Genomic DNA, 18,760 nt, shown 5'->3' with positions numbered 1-18,760 from the left:
GATGTCTATACCCCATTGAGTATATTTGCTGTTTCCTCTCCTAGCCATCTTTGATGAGAGCAAAGGTTCCCTCATTCCCCCTTGCCTCCCCCCTTCCATATCATTGCAATAGCTCATTGTAATAAAAGAAATCTTATTATGTGAAATATCTTGGACTATTCCCCCTCTCCTTCTTCTTTCTCCCATTCCATTTCGCTTTTTTTTCTATTGACTCTATTTTTATACCATATTTTACCTTCAAATTCCGCTTTCTCCTGTGCTTCAACTATAAAAGCTCCCTCTACCTGCTCTATTAACTGAGAAGTTTCATATGAATATTATTAGTATCATTTTTCTATACATGCAGTTCATCCTCATTAAGTCCCTCATATTTCCCCCCTCTCCTCCAATCTCCATGCTTCACCTGAGTCCTGTATCTGAAGATCAAATCTTCTGTTCAGCTCTGGCCATTCCAACAGGAACATTTGAAATTCCCCTGGTTCATTGAAAGTCCATCTTTTTCCCCTGGAAGAGGACATTCAGCCTTGCTGGGTAGTTCATTCTTGGCTGCATTCTAAGCTCTTTTTTGCCTTCCAGTACATTATATTCCAAGCCCTACGAGCTTCCAATGTAGTTGCTGCTAAGTCCTGTGTGATCCTGACTGCAGCTCCACGATATTTGACCTGTGTCCTTCTGGCTGCTTGTAATATTTTCTCTTTGACTTGGGAGTTCTGGAACTTGGCTATAATATTCCTAGGGGTTGGTTTTTTGTGATCTCTTTCTCGGGGGGGATTGGTGGATTCTCTCCATTTCTATTTTGCCCTCTGCTTCTAGAATATCAGGGCAATTTTCCTGTAGTAATTCTTTGAAAATGATGTCAAGGCTCTTTTCCTGATCATGACTTTCAGGTATTCTAATAATTTTTAAATTATCTTTCCTAAGTCTGTTTTCCATATCAGTTGTTTTTTTCAATGAGATATTTCACATTTTCTTCTAATTTTTCATTTTTTTTGATTTTGAAGTATTGATTCCTGATTTCTGGCAAATTCATCAATCTCCCTGAATTCTATTCTTTGTCTGAAGGATTTGCTCTCCTCAGAGAGTTTTCTTATCTCTTTTTCCATCCAGCCAATTTTGCTTTTTAAAGCATTCTTCTCCTCAATAACTTTTTGAACTGTTTTATCCATTTGACCTAAGCTGGTTTTTAGCATGCTATTTTCTTCAGCATTTTTTTGGATTTCCTTGACTAAGCTGCTGACTTCATTTTCATGTTTTTCCTGCATCTCTCTCCTTTCTTTTCCCAGTTTTTCTTCCAACTCTCTCATTTGATTTCCAAAGTCTTTTTTGAGCTCTGTCATAGCCTGAGCCCAATTTCTGTTTTTCTTGGAGTCTTTAGATGCAGGAGCTTGTGCTTCCTCATCTTCAGACTGAGTATTTTGATCCTTCTTGGGCTCATTTGCAAAATATTTCTCAATAGTCTTCCTTTTGTTTCTCTGCTTGCTCATTTTCCCAGCCTGGGCCTGTTTTTGGGGTGCTTCCTGAGCTTTTGGGACACTCCCACAAGGGTCTCAGTGTGTGAGGCTCTGTCCTCCCTCCTGGTCTGTGAATGACCATAAGCACCCCCCTCTGCCACGGGGCTGAGGTGGGGGGGGGCTGCTGTTCTATGGAGGGGCTAGACTGCGATCAGGATCTGAATGTGGTCAGAGCCCCAAAGTCCTGTTCCAGAGGCAAAGGACAGAGCTCTGCAGTCTCTCTTCACTCCCCTCCCTCAGCTCAATGAGCTCATGCCCTGGAGGCTCCTGCTTCTGTTTCCAGATCTGGGCTGCAGAAAGACCAAGCTGCTAAACTGTGTGCCCTGAGGGCTGGGCTCCACGTGCTCACTCTAGCAGAGGTCCCCCGCTGTTCCCCCACTTTGTGCCGGGTGTTCCTCGGTGTACAGCGCAGGAGACTCCCCTGCTGCTGTGAGCCAGGGCTCCCAGCGCCCTGGGGCTGCCTCCTGGAGGCTGAAGTTGTTTCGCTCTGGCAGGCCACCCCTCTGGCGGGCAGCCTCTCCGACTCCGGGGAGCAGAGCCTTTCTGCTCTTTTCCAGGTTACCTTGAGTAGGAGAACTGCCTCCCTGGGTCCCTTTGTGGGTTCTTTCGAAAGTTTAGTTAGAGTCCTTAGCTTATGAATTTTATCAGAGAGCTCCTAAGACTCGATCCCTTCTTGTCGCCATCTTGGCTCTGCCTCACCCCTTCAATTTTTTTTAATGAAAAAAAGTGTCTTATGTACAACATAATTTTGCTATCTCTAATATTTTATTTTCTCCTCAAGGATATGATTTCTCTCTCAATATATTCAATTTTGATCAATGTATAGCATGGAAACAATGTAAAGATTATCAGATTGCCTTCTGTGGGGGGGAATGGGGGAAGGAAGGGAGGATGGGGAAAAAATGTAAAATTCAAAACCTTACAAAAAATGATAGGTAGAAACTACTATTGGACATAATTTGGAAAAATAATAAAATATTTTTTAAAAAAAGAAAAATCTCCTAAGGTATTCAAGGATATCTCTTTCTTCATGTATGGCCATGAAGTATTTCCTCTCCATCACTCTTGTCATTAACAATATAACTACAATTTAGAAATGAAGATATTGCTGTTAAGGGAAAGACACACCCAAAAAACTTACATAGCTATAAATTTCAAGCTCATAGAACTTAAGAAAAACCAAGCAATAAAGGAAAAGGCAATTTTATACAACTTGGATTTTTTTCATAGATAAGCAGTCATAGTGGACCTATCTAAATCCCTCCCCAAAATTATATTTTTCCTATGGATCCATTAAAATTGGATTATTTCTAGGAATGAATCCTCACACTACAATTTAGAACTAGAAAATACATTGAGTATATTCTTTATTAAAGATTTTATTTATTTTGAATTTTACAATTTTTTCCCTAATCTTACTTCCCTCCTCCCACCCCCCACAGAAGTCAATTTGTCAGTTTTTACATTGATCCAAAATGAATGTAATGAGAGAGGAAATCATATCCTTAAAGAAGAAGCATAAAGTATAAGAGATAACAAGATTAAACAATAAGATATCAGTTTTTTCCCCTAAATTTAAGGTAATAGTCCTTGGTCTTGGTTCAAATCCCACAGTTCTTTCTCTGGATACAGATGGTATTCTCCATTGCAGAGAGCCCCAAATTGTCCCTGATTGTTGCACTGAGGGAATGAGCGAGTCCATCAAGGTTGATCATTGCCCCAATGTTGCTGTTAGGGTGTACAGTGTTTTTCTGGTTCTGCTCATCTCACTCAGCATCAGTTCATGCAAATACCTCCAGGCTTCCCTGAAATCCTATCCCTCCTGGTTTCTAATAGAACAGTAGTGTTCCATGACAAACATATACCATAGCTTGTTAAGCCATTCCCCAATTGAAGGACATTTACTTAATTTCCAATTCTTTGCCACCACAAACAGGGCTGCTATGAATATTTTTGTACAAGTGATGTTTTTACCCTTTTTCATCATCTATGAATATATTCTTGACCCCTTCATTACACAGATTAAGAAACTGAAACCCAGAGAGGTGAAATAGATAGCAAATAGCAGTTGTGGAAGGAATTGAAGGTTTGATGAATTTTCTTTTTTAAAAATTTTTTATAAATTTATTTTTCCAACTATATTCAAAGATAATTTTCAACATTCTTTTTTTTTGTAAGGTTTTGATTTCCACATTTTCTCCCTCCCTTCCCATTTCTACTTGACCGTGAGTAATCTTATACATGCATAACTATATTAAATATATTAACCAAAGAAAAATCAGAACAAAGGGGGGAAAAAAACCATGAAAGGGGAAAAAATAACATAAAACCTAAGACAAATTTCATAGTTCCTTCTCTGGATATGGATGTTATTTCCATCATAGATCCTTTAGAATTGTCTTTGGTCATTGAACTGCTAAGAAGAGCTAAGTTCATCATAATTGATCATCTCACAGTGTTTGCTATTAATGTGTACAATATTCTTCTGGTTATGCTTACTTCACTCAGCATCAGTTCATGTAAGTCTTTCTAGACTTTTCTGAATTCTGCCTGTTCATGATTTCTTACAGAACAATTGTTCTCCATCACATTTTATATACCACAGTTTGTTTTAACCATTCCCCAATTGATAAGTATCCCCTCTATTTTCAGTTCTTTGTCTCTACAAAAAGTAGTTGGATCAGTTCACATCTCCACCAACAATGAATTCCAGTTTCCATTAGTATTCCAGTTTCCCCACATCTCCTTCAACTTGAATCATTTTCCTTTTTTGTCATATTAACCAATCTAATAGATGTGTAAGGTGGTGAGATTCTGTGAATTTTTTAAAGTATATAAAGAACTGAGAAATGTCTTAAGATGAAAAGATTAATTTAGGCCTTTAGTAAATAATGGAAATAACATTGAATCATTTGTTTCCTGTACATGATATTCTGTCTTCCACATTTGTGCCCTTGCACGGGCTGACTCCCATAACTAGAAGACCCTTACAATGTCTGCCCCTCAACCAATTTTGGAGGCTCTTATCCTCCTAAAATTACTTTAAATATACTTGAGAGATATTTATCTGTGTGTTGTTATTGTTCACTTCTCTCACCCCCCCAAAAAAGTAGAGACAATCATATACTTTTTATTTTGTATTTTATTTTTGCTTTTTGCATAAGAGGTGCTTAATATTTGTTAAAATTAAAGATAGAAGGCAAGGTCAGTGTCATTAGTAGACAGAATACAAGTTGTATAGAGATGATTTATACTTCAGAATATCAGCACTAGGGAAGGACTTCAAAAGATATCTAGTTCAATTTGAACTGAAAAATTACATTCATTTTCTTTTTTTTTTGAAGAATCTTGATATTGTTTGTTAATTTTATTTATTTAAGGCAATGGGGTCAAGTGACTTGCCCAAGGCCACACAGCTAGGTAATTATTAAGTGTCTGAGGTCAAATCTGAACTCAGGTCCTCCTGACTCCAGGGTCAGTGCTCTATCTATTGTGCCACCTAGTTGCTCCTAATTATATTCATTTTCGACAATATTTCTGATAAAGTTGATCTAGCTTCTTCTTGAAGGCATGCCTATTATTAATGGGACAGTTCTAATTCTTAGAAAGTTTTTCATTTCATGGAACACAAATCTGTCTTCTTCAACTTCTTTCCATTGCTCCTAGTTCTGCCCTATGGGAACAAATAGAACAAAGCTACTTCTTCTATATGTAGCCCTTCAGCTATTTGAACACAATTATCTGATTCCTGCTAAGTCTTCTCTTCTCCAGACCACATGAGTGGTTCTTTTCACTGATATTTGTATGACATAGTTTCTAGTCTCCTACTTCTGGACATATCCCAGATTATTAGTGTCCTTCCTAAAAAAATGACCATATAAATATGGCTCTTTATTCATTATTTTTCATGCTTATTTCAGTATTCTTACAGATACATGATCTCATTTGTTTGGTGTATCCTCTGCCAGTGCAGATCATAATACATTATTTTTACTCAAGTTGTATGTTTCTTGTCTGTCTTTTCATAGATCCTCCACAGTTTGTATTCCAAAACTTGGAGACCTTCCTCTGATGTTGGGATTTTTTTCCAGTAGTTTATTGATAGCATACAGCACTCAGGCTATCCATTTGTTAACTCTCATTCATGCTTCATTATCAGCCTACCTCTATTTCCAATTATACACAGTTTGTTGCTGACATATATATATATATATATATATATATATATATATATATATATATATATTTCATTAATTAATTTTTCAGCCTTATGTGCTCACCATGTTTTTCTATTGACATTTAGATCACTTGCCCCTTTGATCATAGTATTCTATTACTAACAACCATGTAACAAAGCCAGGAGAATATTGGTGTGATTGGTTTGATTTTATGACAACAAACAGTCCCTGGTTATTGAAAGTACTGCAGATAAAATAAACAATATATATTTGATAAACTTGTTTAGTCATAGACTGATAGAGGACAGACTCCTGAAACACCCTAGTAAGGAAGCAAGAGTAAGATCCTAAATAAAATGTTCCTATTTCTTTATGGAATGTCCAGCATCAACATCTGGTATTAGGCCTGACTTTGGAAATCATCTAGCCTAGGATGGACTTCTGTTTCAAGGGAATGACCAAGAAATCTAGTGGGCTGGTGATTCAGTGCAAAAGAATGTCGCTTTGAGCAGAGAGAGAGAGAAAAAGAACGCACAGAATAGCTTACTTGCCTCCTGGGTGCCAAGGCAGAGGTGGGACAGGAAGGGCAAAGGATATCCTGAAGAATGTGAGGGAGTTTCCATGTATTGTAGTCCATGTGGGAACCCGGGACCCTGGGAGGAGAGAGCCTGGAAAGGCTCAAGGCTGTTTGGAGGATGGAAAAGACAGTGTGGGGGGGGTGGCGTCAGCATGGAGGATCTTCTCTGAAGTGGTTAGGTACCACACGTGGCTGAGACAAAGAGACACCAGCCAGTGAAGTGCCAACATGGGGCTCAGCTCTGACCAGGACAGAAAGAGACTTGTTTTGTAATCTAAGAAAACACAAATCTGGACAGTTATATTCCTTATTAGAACCACCCTTCCTGGTTTAAAAAAAAAAGTCATACCTGCTCAGTAGGCTTCTAGAGCATAGATTTAAGAGCTAGGTGGGGCCTTGGATGGTCTTGTTCTTCCCTCTCATTTTACAGATAAAGAAACAAAAGCTCACAAAAGGAACGTGACTTCCCCAAGGTCATCCTCAGGGAGGCAATGTCAGCACCACCCCCAGGGTATACTTCCTTACATGCCAGAACAGCTCAGTGGTACAGTTCAAGAAGTCAGGAAGACCTGGCATCCTAGCTGTGTGACCCTGGGACAAGTCACTTAATTATCTCCTGCCTCAGGTCCCTCAACTGTGAAATGGGCATAAGAACACCACCAACCTCTAGGGGCCTTGTGAGCCTCAAATGAGATGTTTGTAAATACTTAGCACATTACCTGGCACATTATTCTTTTCCTTATACTGACTCCTTAGAAACATGGTCATGGTGCTCAAAAAATGTCAGTTGTTCTCCATTGTCTATTGCATAAAATAGATACTTCTTAACATGACATTTAAGACCTACACAACCTGGGTCCCAGGAACCTTTCCAGCCTCAGTGTGATTGTTTTGTCCCTTAATGTCATTTATCTGTGGTTTGGAGGCCTTGAGAACCATGCACCAATGCTGAATGCAACCTGTCTATAACTTAGTTGGTAATCTCAGGTAGTTGTCTGGGACTCAGAAGCTAAGTGACTTGCCCATGGTCACACAATTATTATATGCCACCTCCATGTTCAGCACTTTGTTTACAATACTATACTGCCTCTCAATTTTCTTATACTATAATTACTTCTGTTTGTATTATGCCATTCTACCTGCCCCACCTCTCCCCTACCCTTGTAGATTGTAAGCTTATTGAGGGCATTCCATTTGTGTCTTTGTTTCCCAGGCCCAGTCGGGCATCTCATCTTTGTTATCTGGGCCCAGGCTGGCATCTTGCATATAGTAGATGCTTAATAAATGTTTAAATTGAGCTAAATTGGATGGAGGAATGAATATAGGGGAAGAAGGATATAAACCGGGGCCTTGGCAGAAAAGCTTTCTCATTTATCAAGGTTAACTAGGTCAGTTGATTCTGTTCTGCCCATTTTTATATATCACAAAGTTTTGGAAGATTTGGGTCCATTGGAAATCCTTCAGTTAGCTTAATTTGCCTTTTTCTCTCTGCTCTCCACCTTCATCTCTTTGCTGTTTTGTAAGGCTTTTTCTTTCTTCTAAAGAAAAATCCTTGAGCCACCAATAGATTTCTTTCCTGATTTGAAATGGAGTGTCTAACTGGAAGACAACTTCTCACCTTTCCATCATGGTAGGAATCTAAAGAATGCAAGTCAATGGCCCTGGCCACATTCCAAACATTCAAACTCTGTTTACACTTGTGAGATGGCAGAGTAAGGAGTCTGATCACAGGCTCCTCAGAGATTAATGTCTCCTTCACCAACAGGGTTTGCCTGGCATTAAGCTATTGTCCCTTGGATGCAGAATCTGCATAACTTAGAATGTTCTAAGAAAAATACCTCCTGTTTTAATGTCTCTTCTTTCACTGATCTGAATCACACAAACACACACACACACACACACACACACACACACACACACACACACACACACACACCATTATTGTGATTAGGATTTGTACTCAGAATTAGGGAAGGGATGCTGGGATGTGGCTTTACTGAAATATAGCCTGTAGAAGAGCATGTAGCTGTTCTTGGTTGACTAGGGTCAGTGCCACCAAAGTCCAAGGCTGACAATATCTGTATTACACTCATTGCAACTTTATAAGGTAATATTTTATGAAACATTTTTATACCTCATATCCTGTACCTTTGAGAAATACCAGAAGCAGTTTTATTATAAAACCCCTTAGATAACTACTTTCAACCAAACTGTCCAACTCAAAGCCACAATTGTTATCCTGAAGTTAGCATTCAAAATATACACACACAATTTGGAAGCATTTTAGACAGAACTGAAGAAAACAAACCAAAGCTATGAGTAACTAAGAGGTAGTTTGAAGTATGAAGGAACTAAGCTCCATAATGAAGCAACTGCAATAAAATAAATAAATAAAAAAAATAAAGTAAAATGGATATTTCAGATTCACAGAAAAGGATGATAATTGGTACTAAAAAATTCTCTTAAACTTAAAAATGACAAGAATTATGAAGAAGGGATTCAGAAGCCAGTTGTAGAGAAGATTTATAATGCTGGAAAACTTTATTGATTAAGAAAAGTTTTTTAAAAGTTGAATTACATGGTAATAAGTGAAGCCTGAGAGATAATTCAATCACAAGCTAATTACTTGTGTATCTGTTCCATTCTTAGTTATCCCCTCCACCATGAAGGCACTCTTCACCTCCCACCAAAACCATAGGAAAGTTTTGGTCACCATCCTTAAGGACAAGAATGGACCTGAATCAAGTTTAGGAAAGGGTGGCCACAATGATCCTGTTCTCCTATCATTTCTCTCAAGGCTCTTGTCAAGTTATTGGCCATTGTATCTAATTCTTCACCAAATATAAAACTTTCAAACTACCTTTTCACTACCTTCTCCCTATCATCCCCCTACATTCTTCTCACCCTCAATTCTCTTGATTTTCTCCATTCTTCCTGCCATCATTGGACTTTCTGGGTATTCTGTCACATCTAAGATCATCAGAAAATTAATTTAGAGCTGGAAGAAGCCTTAGGGTGTTATCTAACCCAGATCCTTTATTTTATAGAAAGATAAGGCACAGAAAAGTTTGGTCCTATTCAACTCTATCATGCTCTATCATGAACTTAGAATCCTCTTTAATCTTTTTTTTGTAAACCTATACCTTTTCTATCCTGAAAAACCTTCCTAAAGTGTACCTCTTCTTCACATTCCTTCATTGGTTAGCCCCAGTTAATTCTAATCACTTTGTTCCTCAATTTCCTTTGGCACTGATGAGTTAAAAATTTTCACCATGGTAGTTTTTGTCTTTTCAGTGTGGCAAGTTTTCAGTCTTTTCCATATGTATCTATCCTATCTCTGTATTCAAAAGTAAGGCACATGAGAGCCAGAATCAAATTCTGGATTTCCCTTTGTTGCCCATTAAAATTGTAAAGCATCTAGGGGTGGCTAGGTGGCGCAGTGAATAAAGCTACCAGCCTTGGAGTCAGAAGTACCTGGGTTCAAATCCAGTCTCAGACACTTAATAATTAGGTAGCTGTGTGGCCTTGGGCAAGCCACTTAACCCCATTTGCCTTGCAAAAAAATCCCCTTAAAAACAAAACAATAAAATTGTAAAAAGCTTGGAATATCTTCATAGATCATCTTATCCAGCTTTCTTATTTCGCATATGAGGGAAATTAGACCCTGAAAAGTGGCAGGATTTACCTAAAGCCACACTATATTCTGTGCAAAGTAGGTTCTTGTGTTTTAAGTAACTAACTAAAAAATAGGACAGATTTTTCTTTTTACATATCCATGTAAGCAGGTCCTTACTCCTACAACCTGTGTGGTCTCATTACTTCTTCACGTGGTATTATGCATTCATATTTTTCCTCTGAACTATAAAGATGAGGGAGAAGAAAGAACATAGTTGAAGAGAGAGAGATGGAGAGAAAGAGAAATGAAGAGAGAATTGGGGAGAGAAAGTGAGAGAAGATGGAGGGATGGGGAGGATTTCGTGACCAGTAGTGGGAAAAGCAAAGGAGATCTTGTTTGATGATTCATGTGAGAGGAGACTGACAAGGGTTTCAGTTCCCTGGTACTATCAGGAATGTCACTCCCCTTGGGAGCACTTGGAGAATTTCATAAATGCAAACTAGGTATCAGGAGCCTGGCTGCTATGAGCCTCTATCCAAAACTGTAAAGTAGCCTGACATCATGATGCTTTAATGGGAAGCCTCATTCAGTGCCAAAGACACTTTAATTTTCATGTGGGACTAATAGTGCCCCTTTGGCATCCCATTTTATATCTGGCCTCTTGCACCAGCTGCAGATTGCAAAGGTCTGCTTTCAGTGTTGTCTTATATGTCAATAAAGATAATTTCATAGTTGTTTCTTCTTTATGACTTCCCCCACCCTTTAAAAATCCAGGGGGCAGCTAGGTGGTGCAATGGATAAAGCATCGACCCTGGAGTCAGGAGTACCTGGGTTCAAATCCAGTCTCACACACTTAATAATTACCTAGCTGTGTGACCTTGGGCAAGCCACTTAACCCCATTTGCCTTGCAAAAATCTAAAAAAAAAAAAAAATTAACAGGCTTGTTAAACTTCAGCTTCTTATATCTATTAATCCTTTTCTTTTTTCAGAACATGGTAGGGGATAATTTGTGGCTGCAAGAACAGCTGATCCAGCTGCTGATCAGTTACTGTGATGTCGCCACAGCTGCTGAGTGGGCTCTGTACTATCACCTTTCGGGTGAATCTCTGCCTGCCAAAGTGACTGAGAAGATGCATGAACTCCAACACCAGGGGAGGTGAGACTCTCATCTCACTTTGTCTCTGTCTTGTGGCAAGTACACGACTGTCCCGGTCAGTCTCAAGCAGTAAGTCTCAAGTTTCCAAATCCCAGCTTTACATATCTCTGTCCAGTGAAATCTTTTTTAGTTCACTGAGACATTTATTTCCATAATAGGCTTTGACTTCTTTAGATAGATGTATTACTTTTTTACTTCATGGAGGATTCTCCTAGGAAATTGCTTAGACTCTCTTAGATCTCTAAGGTGCCATTGTTGCTGTCTCTGTACTTGCCACAAGACAGAGACAAAGTGAAGGTATATTTTAAATGGCACAATTTAGATTGACTCCCTAAGATTGGCAATGACCCTGTTCTTGGAACTAAGGAGGTTTAATATATTTTTTCTTTTCTATTTGATTCCCATTTTTCATATTCTTCTTAGTAGTCTGTATTTTGGGATGATTAAAATTAGAGAAAAAAGAAACTAAAATGTTTAGCACCGGTGGTATTTGATCAGTGGGATTTGATGGGAGATATCCTACAGAGGAGGAAAACTAGGAGCTAGGAGAAAATTTTGGAAATATTCAAATACTGTGATATCTGATTGGAGATACAGGTGAGAAGAGTTTGTATTAGCAAGTAGAAGAGCTGTACATGCAGTAGAGGGGGAGATGGGATGAATTGGGAAACTGAAAAGGAGTGGGTCTGGAGGGCTGGCTAGGTGGTGCAATAAATAGTGCACTGGCCCTGGAGTCAGGAGTACCTGAGTTCAAATCCAGCCTCAGACACTTAATAATTACCTAGCTGTGTGGCCTTGGGCAACACAATTAACCCCATTTGCCTTGCAAAAACCTAAAAAAAAAAAAAAAAACCTAAATTAAAAAAAAAAAGACCTCATACCAGATTTCACCAGTGGAGATTTGGCTCCTTTAATGAAAAAGGTTGGCTTCATAGGCATGCAGAAATTTGAGAGCTCCTCAGGGTCCCAGTATTTATTGTTTATAAATTAAATAGCATGTCAATTCAGAGGTTCCTAACTGATTAAATGCAGCATTTCAGCTTGGGCCACATCTAAAATGCCATATAACAATTCATTGTGGTGCTGATCTCTTTCTTAGGGTCTCCTTCTTGATGTGTCTCCCCTTAGTGTTTTTAGGGACTAGGAATTACCTCACTGCTCTCCACAGTAATGTCAACTCACATTTCTGTTGTGCTTTACAATTTACCAAGTGTGGTTTCTACAAGTCCTAAGAGGTAAGAATTAGGTAGTGTACACATTATTATTCCTGTTTTACAGAGAGTATAAGTGACTTGCCCAAAGTCTCATAGCTTGAAAGTGGAGGAGCCAAAACTGAAGTCCACATCTTTCTCCTCCAAGACTTGTGCTTCTCCCTCTACACCTCTCAGTTAAGGGCTCAATCTGGGTAGACCTCAGGGAGCAGGAGATAGAAATTTTGCATCATTTAAAAATTGTTTTTATTTATTTTAAAGCAGTGGGATTAAGTGACTTGCCCAAGGCCACACAGCTAGGCAATTATTAAGTGTTTGAGGCCAGATTTAAATTCAGGTTTTCCTAACTCCATGGCCAGTGCTCTATCCACTTTGCCACCTAGCTGCCCTGAAACTTTACATCTTAATAAAACATTTTACACTAATAATTTAGAGAACCCATATGCCATCTTGTAGTGCTCTCCCTGAACTCTGTATTCTAAAAATAGAGAATATATTTGAAAAAGCACAGCTGTTGGAGCAGTTAGATGGTATAGTTAATAGAACACCAGCCCTGGAGTAATCAGGATCTGAGTTCAAATGAGGATTCAGCCATTTAATGCTGTATGTCTTTAGGCAAGTCACTTAACCACATTGAGCTGCCAAAAAAGAAAAACCCCAAAACACAGCTATTAAATCCTATTTTAGGATAACTAACATACTCTGCTACTCTACTAGCCACTTTAGCTCTAAGTCATATTTTGTGACTTAGCAATCTATTGCTCCAGGCCCCACTGTTTCTCTACTGTATTTTTTTTGGGGGGGGGTATCTTTTTCACTAAGTTGCTGACTTGGTTTTCATGATTTTTCCACATTGCTCTCATTTCTCTTTCCAATTTTTCCTCTACCTCCTTTATTTGATTTTCAAAATCTTTTTTGAGCTCTTCCATAGCCTGAGACCAATTCATCTTTTTCTTGGAGGCTTTGGACACAGAAGATTTGATTTTGTTTTTTTTCTGAGTGTTTATTTTGATCCTCCACAAGACCAAAGTAATTGTCTATGGTTGGATTTTTTTCTTCTGTTGTTTGCTCATTTCCCCAGCCTTTGAATTGATTTTAACTCTGTTAATGTGGGGCTCAGCTTCCAGAGTAAAGATGCATTGTCCCAAAGTTTTGATGGTTTTGCAACTGTCCCAGGGACCTCATTTCCTCCAAGGTCTTATGAAAGGCTCTGACTGCTCTCCTGATCAGTAGATGACCACAGACTCTCCTTTCTATCCTGGAACTATGAAGAAAGCTCCTTTTCCTGAGACTGGGACCCCATACTGCAACCTGAATTTTTTTATGGGCAAAGCCAGAGTCCTGCCCCAAGGATAGCAGAGAGACTTCTGCCATCACCCTGCCCCCTTACCAGTGTGGACTGAGTGTTCTGGAAGCAGCTGTCCAGTGGTTCCTTGTTGGGCAACTCCCCAGGCCTTGCTTCTGGTTCCAGGGCTAGAGTTGAGCTGACCTAAGCTGGTCTCCACACATGCTGCAGTTTTCCCACTGCCCTTCCCAATTGTCCTTGGCAATCCTTGGGGTGAGAAGTCTGGAAATCATGACTCCTGCCACCAACTCCGGTGCCCCCAGGGACCCAGGCACAAGGCAGGCTGTTCCTGGATGACTGGAGCTGGTTCACTGGGGGTGGCCTGCACTGTGCTGTGCCTCTTTCTAACCCCAATATAACAGACCTCCCCCAGGATCTTCCAAGTTATCTTGATGCAGAGAAACATGGGCATAGGGAGTGTTTGGAGACAAATTTTGTGCATTGTTAAGGGAATCTTCCTTCTTCCTTTATCCTTTAGGCCCCAGCCTGAGGGCCACCTTCACACTTGATCTTAGCCAAAAGTCTGAGAAGCAATGAAGGCCACCTTCAACCTGATGTTAGATTGCATTCTCTTTTGGAGGGGCAGCCAGGGAGGCAGGCCCTAGAAACAGTCCAAGACTACCCATACAAGACCCTGTGGGACTTGGGTCACCTCTGTCACCACCCCTTCCATGGATTCTGGGGGAGAATTTAAGATCTGAGGAGGAAGCTTGCTCTTTTTTTATCTTCTAGATCCCATTGAACCCTGGTCAGTTGGCCTGACCAGTTCAACCACGTGCTTTATTCTTTAAACTCTTCTTAACTTTTCTATCACTTTCTTTTGTGTTGTAACTTCTTTCAATAAATCTTTATTTTTCTTTCTACACCAGCATTCTCGGTTCTGAATTATGATTCATCTCAGGCAATATCAAACTCAATCAAATCAGCAACAATCTTAGGTTGGAAAATTGTTTCATGCAGTCTTTTTGTTGGTTCTGTCACTCTAGAATTTGGCTAGAGTCATTATTTAAAGAGATTTGGAGTGGTCTGAGGAGAGCTTGTGAAAATTCCTACCTTTACTCTGCTATCTTGGCTCCACCTCCCTAGGCCCCATCATTTCTGATCTGACCCTCCTTCTTACTTTCACTGGGCTCCCAGTTATCTCATCCTCATGTGATTGGGTCAGGATCTGTCCCTAGCTTAGTTCTGTTCTCCATGGTCTTATCTGCCCCAAAGACTTTGTCAGCCTTCATATATCTAACTGTGGCTAGAGAGCAACAGTTGGATCACTGTCTCTTTTAACCTTAAATCTTGTTTGCTGACATTTAGAAAAAAGAGAGAGCTGCAAGAAGATTGTGGAAATGTAGAGTGGATCAGATGATTCCCCATCTCTAAATCCATAGTAGTCATGCCCAAAAAAGGATATATGTTGCTCAGTTCACTATTTTATTTTCTTTATGTTACAGGGTGGAAGTGACAAAGGAAAGGACCTATGATTCTAAAATGGACAAAAAGAATGATTATTATTATCAATTACCCATAGCCAGGGAAAATATTCACTTCCTGCATACCTGGGAGGAAGTGTTCAAGTGCAGGGATGTGGTACTTCAGGTAAGCCATTCTTCAGACCATGACAGACCCAAAGCTAGAACTTTTGGTATAATGGGAGCCAAGAGGGAAGCATGGGCTTATATCTTAGTTTTTAACTATCATTTCTCTCATGCTTGAATGCTGAGTTTTAGGAAGAAATGGAAACTGATGAAAGCCTTGGTAGAGCTTTAGAAAGACCCTTTACTAAGGAGGGCAAAGCTAGGCAGGGGCTTCAGTGAAATATTTCCTGGGTGAGACAGACCCAGGTAGACTCTATCCTGAATGAAACCCTTATTGTAATCATCAATGAGGCACTAACCATGCAAGATTCCTGAAAGAGGAGTGGTGTCATTCTTCAAGCATGTTTTAATATGATGTTTTCTTCAAGCTATAAAAAAAATCTCTGAATACTGAAATTAATTCACACCTATAACTGCAATGTGCTTTTTGCTAGCTTTAGAGTAGACTTTTCCAATTGTAAATGCCTTAGGGTAAAGGGATTTAACTTTCCTAGAATCATGGAATGCCATGAGTGCCATGAAACCTCTGTCCCAGATAGGAGAACTTGACTTCTTTTTGTGTGGATCCATGCATCTTTGGTCCTGTGGTGTGGATTAAAAGTTCCTTCTCAGTATGGTGCTTTAAATACATAAATCAAAATAGATGGGATTATAAAGGAAACCAATTATATTGAAATACAGTTATCAAAATATCAAAAATAAAAGCTATTATAGATCTCAGGTTAAGAACCTCTGGCCTCAGGAATGCCTGATTGTGCCATGATGCAAACTGAAAATAACCAGGAGCAAAAAACCAAAAGCAGCAACCTCTTTAGAGCTGATTTTTTATGTTTTTGAATACAAAATTGCTTCTAAGAATTAATTTCCATTTTAACAAGATTTCCTCCTCTGTTATGCATTAACAAAACCCTGTGCCAGGAAGGGGGTGTTTTTTTCTCTTAGTAAGTAGAGTTCCTATTCCTGTGGAGAGATTTTTCAGTGATTAGTTTCCCCAGGGTGTCACCAGTTATCTCAAGGGTGTATCTCACTAATTATCTCAGGGCTATTCTCAAAGTACAATTAACTTTAATTCCCTTTAATTTCAAAGTAAATACTGGTAGGGCAATTTTCAAAGGAGATGTTGCTAAACCAAAAGAGGAGACTGTATATCACAGCTCCTATTATTGTGGGAATCCTGGTATAATCTGGTATAAACCTCATCAGACCCTTTCTTACCCAGTCCAGTGCTTGGTAACTGCTTCTCTAGCTATGCACAGCTATTTGGTAGAAGTTATTTCTGTTTACTCTGTTAAGTTCAGCTGTGGAGATGTGGCCTGGCCCTGGTCCCCCAGAGATGGAGAGTCATTGTCCGTGTCCAGAGAAGTGGCCTTGAGATTCCAACATTGCTTATGTTGACTTTTCCTAAAACTTCCCCTCCCCACCTCTACTGCAAATGCTGGAGGCTTCTTTTATCTCTGCCCGTTCTCTACCTGATCATACTGACTTTTAGCTGAAAGTTTTTAATGATGGAATTTGATAGAGGCCTGACCCTGATGCCTCATCATGAAATGGTAATGACTTGGGAGTCTTGAAGGCTATACCAAGAAAGTGTAATCTCTGGCAGGTCCTGCTAAGCAGGAAGGGCACTGAGGAGAACCCAGGCAGTGAACTGCCAGTCTGTTGTCTGAGTGGCTGCCCAGGGAAATTCACAGTCCTTCACCAGCTTAATAACTGGGTGGTAAAAGTTTTCACTTCAGCTACTCACAGCCTCCCATCACTTTCTAAGGTGAAGAAGGATTCTAATTTGCATCCGTGGTTAGAGAACTCACACCCATGAAATCACCTCTTTTATATACCATTACATGAGTTCTGTTGTCATCATTCCCTTGTCTGAGTCTTCGTTCTTTCTCTTCCCTCTTCCCTCATTCAGCTACCATCATTACACAGAATTCAGGACCATTTTGTACTTCTCTGTTTCATAGGTTATTTGATGGTCACCCACAACTGAAGAGCCTCTCTACCCCATAACTAGACTGGCCTCTGTAAACACAGTCTGTCACTGGGTTCACATTCAAAGCCTTTCCAGCATGGTAAAACCTTCCAGAGTTTACATTCTTTCGTCATACAGTTTCTTGGGCTCTTTAGAGGAAAAGGGCTATAGATATCATTGGTGGGAAGTCTGTTGAAAAGTGCCTCGCTGGCTCCAGGAGACCCTGGGTGGGGATTTCCCTTTACTTCTGACCATTCTCTTCAGACTCTGTCTTCTCTCTGCTTGTGCAGCCTGGCCAGGTAGTCGGCATTGACATGGAGTGGAGACCCTCCTTTGGATTGGTGGGAAGGCCTCGGGTCTCAGTGCTACAAATTGCCACCAAGGAGCATGTTTACTTATTGGACCTATTGCAGTTCTCAAAACTGGGCCAGGAAGAGAAGGAGAAGGAACTTTGTCATTTCTTCTGGAAGCTCTTTTCAGATCCATCAGTTATAAAACTAGGTAATAATAGCCCTAGGGCTTAAAATCTCTATTTTAAAAAGTTGGTGTTTTCTCCCTTTATTTCCTGAAAACTCCCTATCTAACTTAATGTTTACATTTCTCATCTTTTCTATCCACCCACTTCTGATTCCTAGGTTCCTACCATTTTGGTTGGACAGATTCCATAAGTGTTACTTTTCTTATCAATAAAGGAAGAATAAATAGCTAAGTAAATATGTGAGTATGTACTCAAAACTGGCCATTTACTGAAGAAAATCTCTCTTTTGCAAGGCTATTAACTGTGAAAGTGGATTCTTGGCTGATTCTCATCTGCTGAAGCTATTAGAAAATTCCCTAAACCAGCAGGGCCTCCCTCTACAATCTACCTTAGAATTTGGGATTTAGGAGGGGGAGGTGAGGAAAAGTATTTTCTTCTCTTTTTCTGATTCCATAAGAACATAATTATAATGAGATTTTTCTGCCTAATTTGGTCAACCAGGAAATACTAGACCAAATCTGAGCCTTGACCTCAGGCCACTTTTTAGCTTCTTTTCTATAACACAGGGAAGTTTCAGTTACTTTGATCATTATTCTATGAACTTCACTCAATCGGGAGCAGACCTAGACTATCCTGACTTCTCTATACATAAAGATACCATTTACCATGATTCCCCCTCTCTCCTTTAGGACTAAATAATTGATAGACAGTTGGAAAGAGGGGTCAGATGTCACATTTTGGCACAGGTACATGTGGTTAAACATAAGTTTTGTGAGAAAGAAGACAATAAACCTCATGAAACACATGCCAATGTTTCCTTTTTATAACATTAGAAACTTTTTCAGGCTATGGAATGGCTGGAGATCTATGCAGCTTATCAAGTACATATCCAATCCTCAGAGATATGGAAAAGCAGGCACAAGGGATCCTGGACCTGCTGCAGGTAGACAAACAGGTGAGGAAGGGGTTTCATTCTTCAATGATAAATGGTAGATCACACAGATTCTCTTGTGCCAGAGGATGTAGGCATGTTTTGTCATATCGTGGACTTGGAATTAAATCCTGCTTCAGATCCTTCCTAGTTGTATGATGATGAATAAGACACTTCTCCCCTCTGAGCATCAAATTT

The 18,760-nt window shown here is 39.6% G+C and overlaps 1 protein-coding gene across 8 annotated transcripts in view; it reads left to right on the top strand.

The window, feature by feature from the left end:
• The window catches only part of EXD3 (exonuclease 3'-5' domain containing 3), a 441,427-nt gene that overhangs the window by 218,916 nt on the left and 203,751 nt on the right, over window positions 1-18,760 (top strand). For all 8 annotated transcript variants that reach the window (XM_074210605.1, XM_074210606.1, XM_074210599.1 and 5 more), the window contains 4 exons: window positions 10,873-11,039; window positions 15,041-15,185; window positions 17,444-17,654; window positions 18,477-18,586. In XM_074210605.1, coding sequence (XP_074066706.1) covers window positions 10,873-11,039; window positions 15,041-15,185; window positions 17,444-17,654; window positions 18,477-18,586 — 633 coding nt within the window. The remainder of the gene's footprint in view (window positions 1-10,872; window positions 11,040-15,040; window positions 15,186-17,443; window positions 17,655-18,476; window positions 18,587-18,760) is intronic.

This window comes from Macrotis lagotis, chromosome 1 (genome assembly GCF_037893015.1).
Source record: "Macrotis lagotis isolate mMagLag1 chromosome 1, bilby.v1.9.chrom.fasta, whole genome shotgun sequence".
In the NCBI taxonomy this organism is placed as follows: domain Eukaryota; kingdom Metazoa; phylum Chordata; class Mammalia; order Peramelemorphia; family Peramelidae; genus Macrotis; species Macrotis lagotis.
Note: the sequence above shows the minus strand (reverse complement) of the source record. Positions and strands in the feature narration are given on the sequence as shown.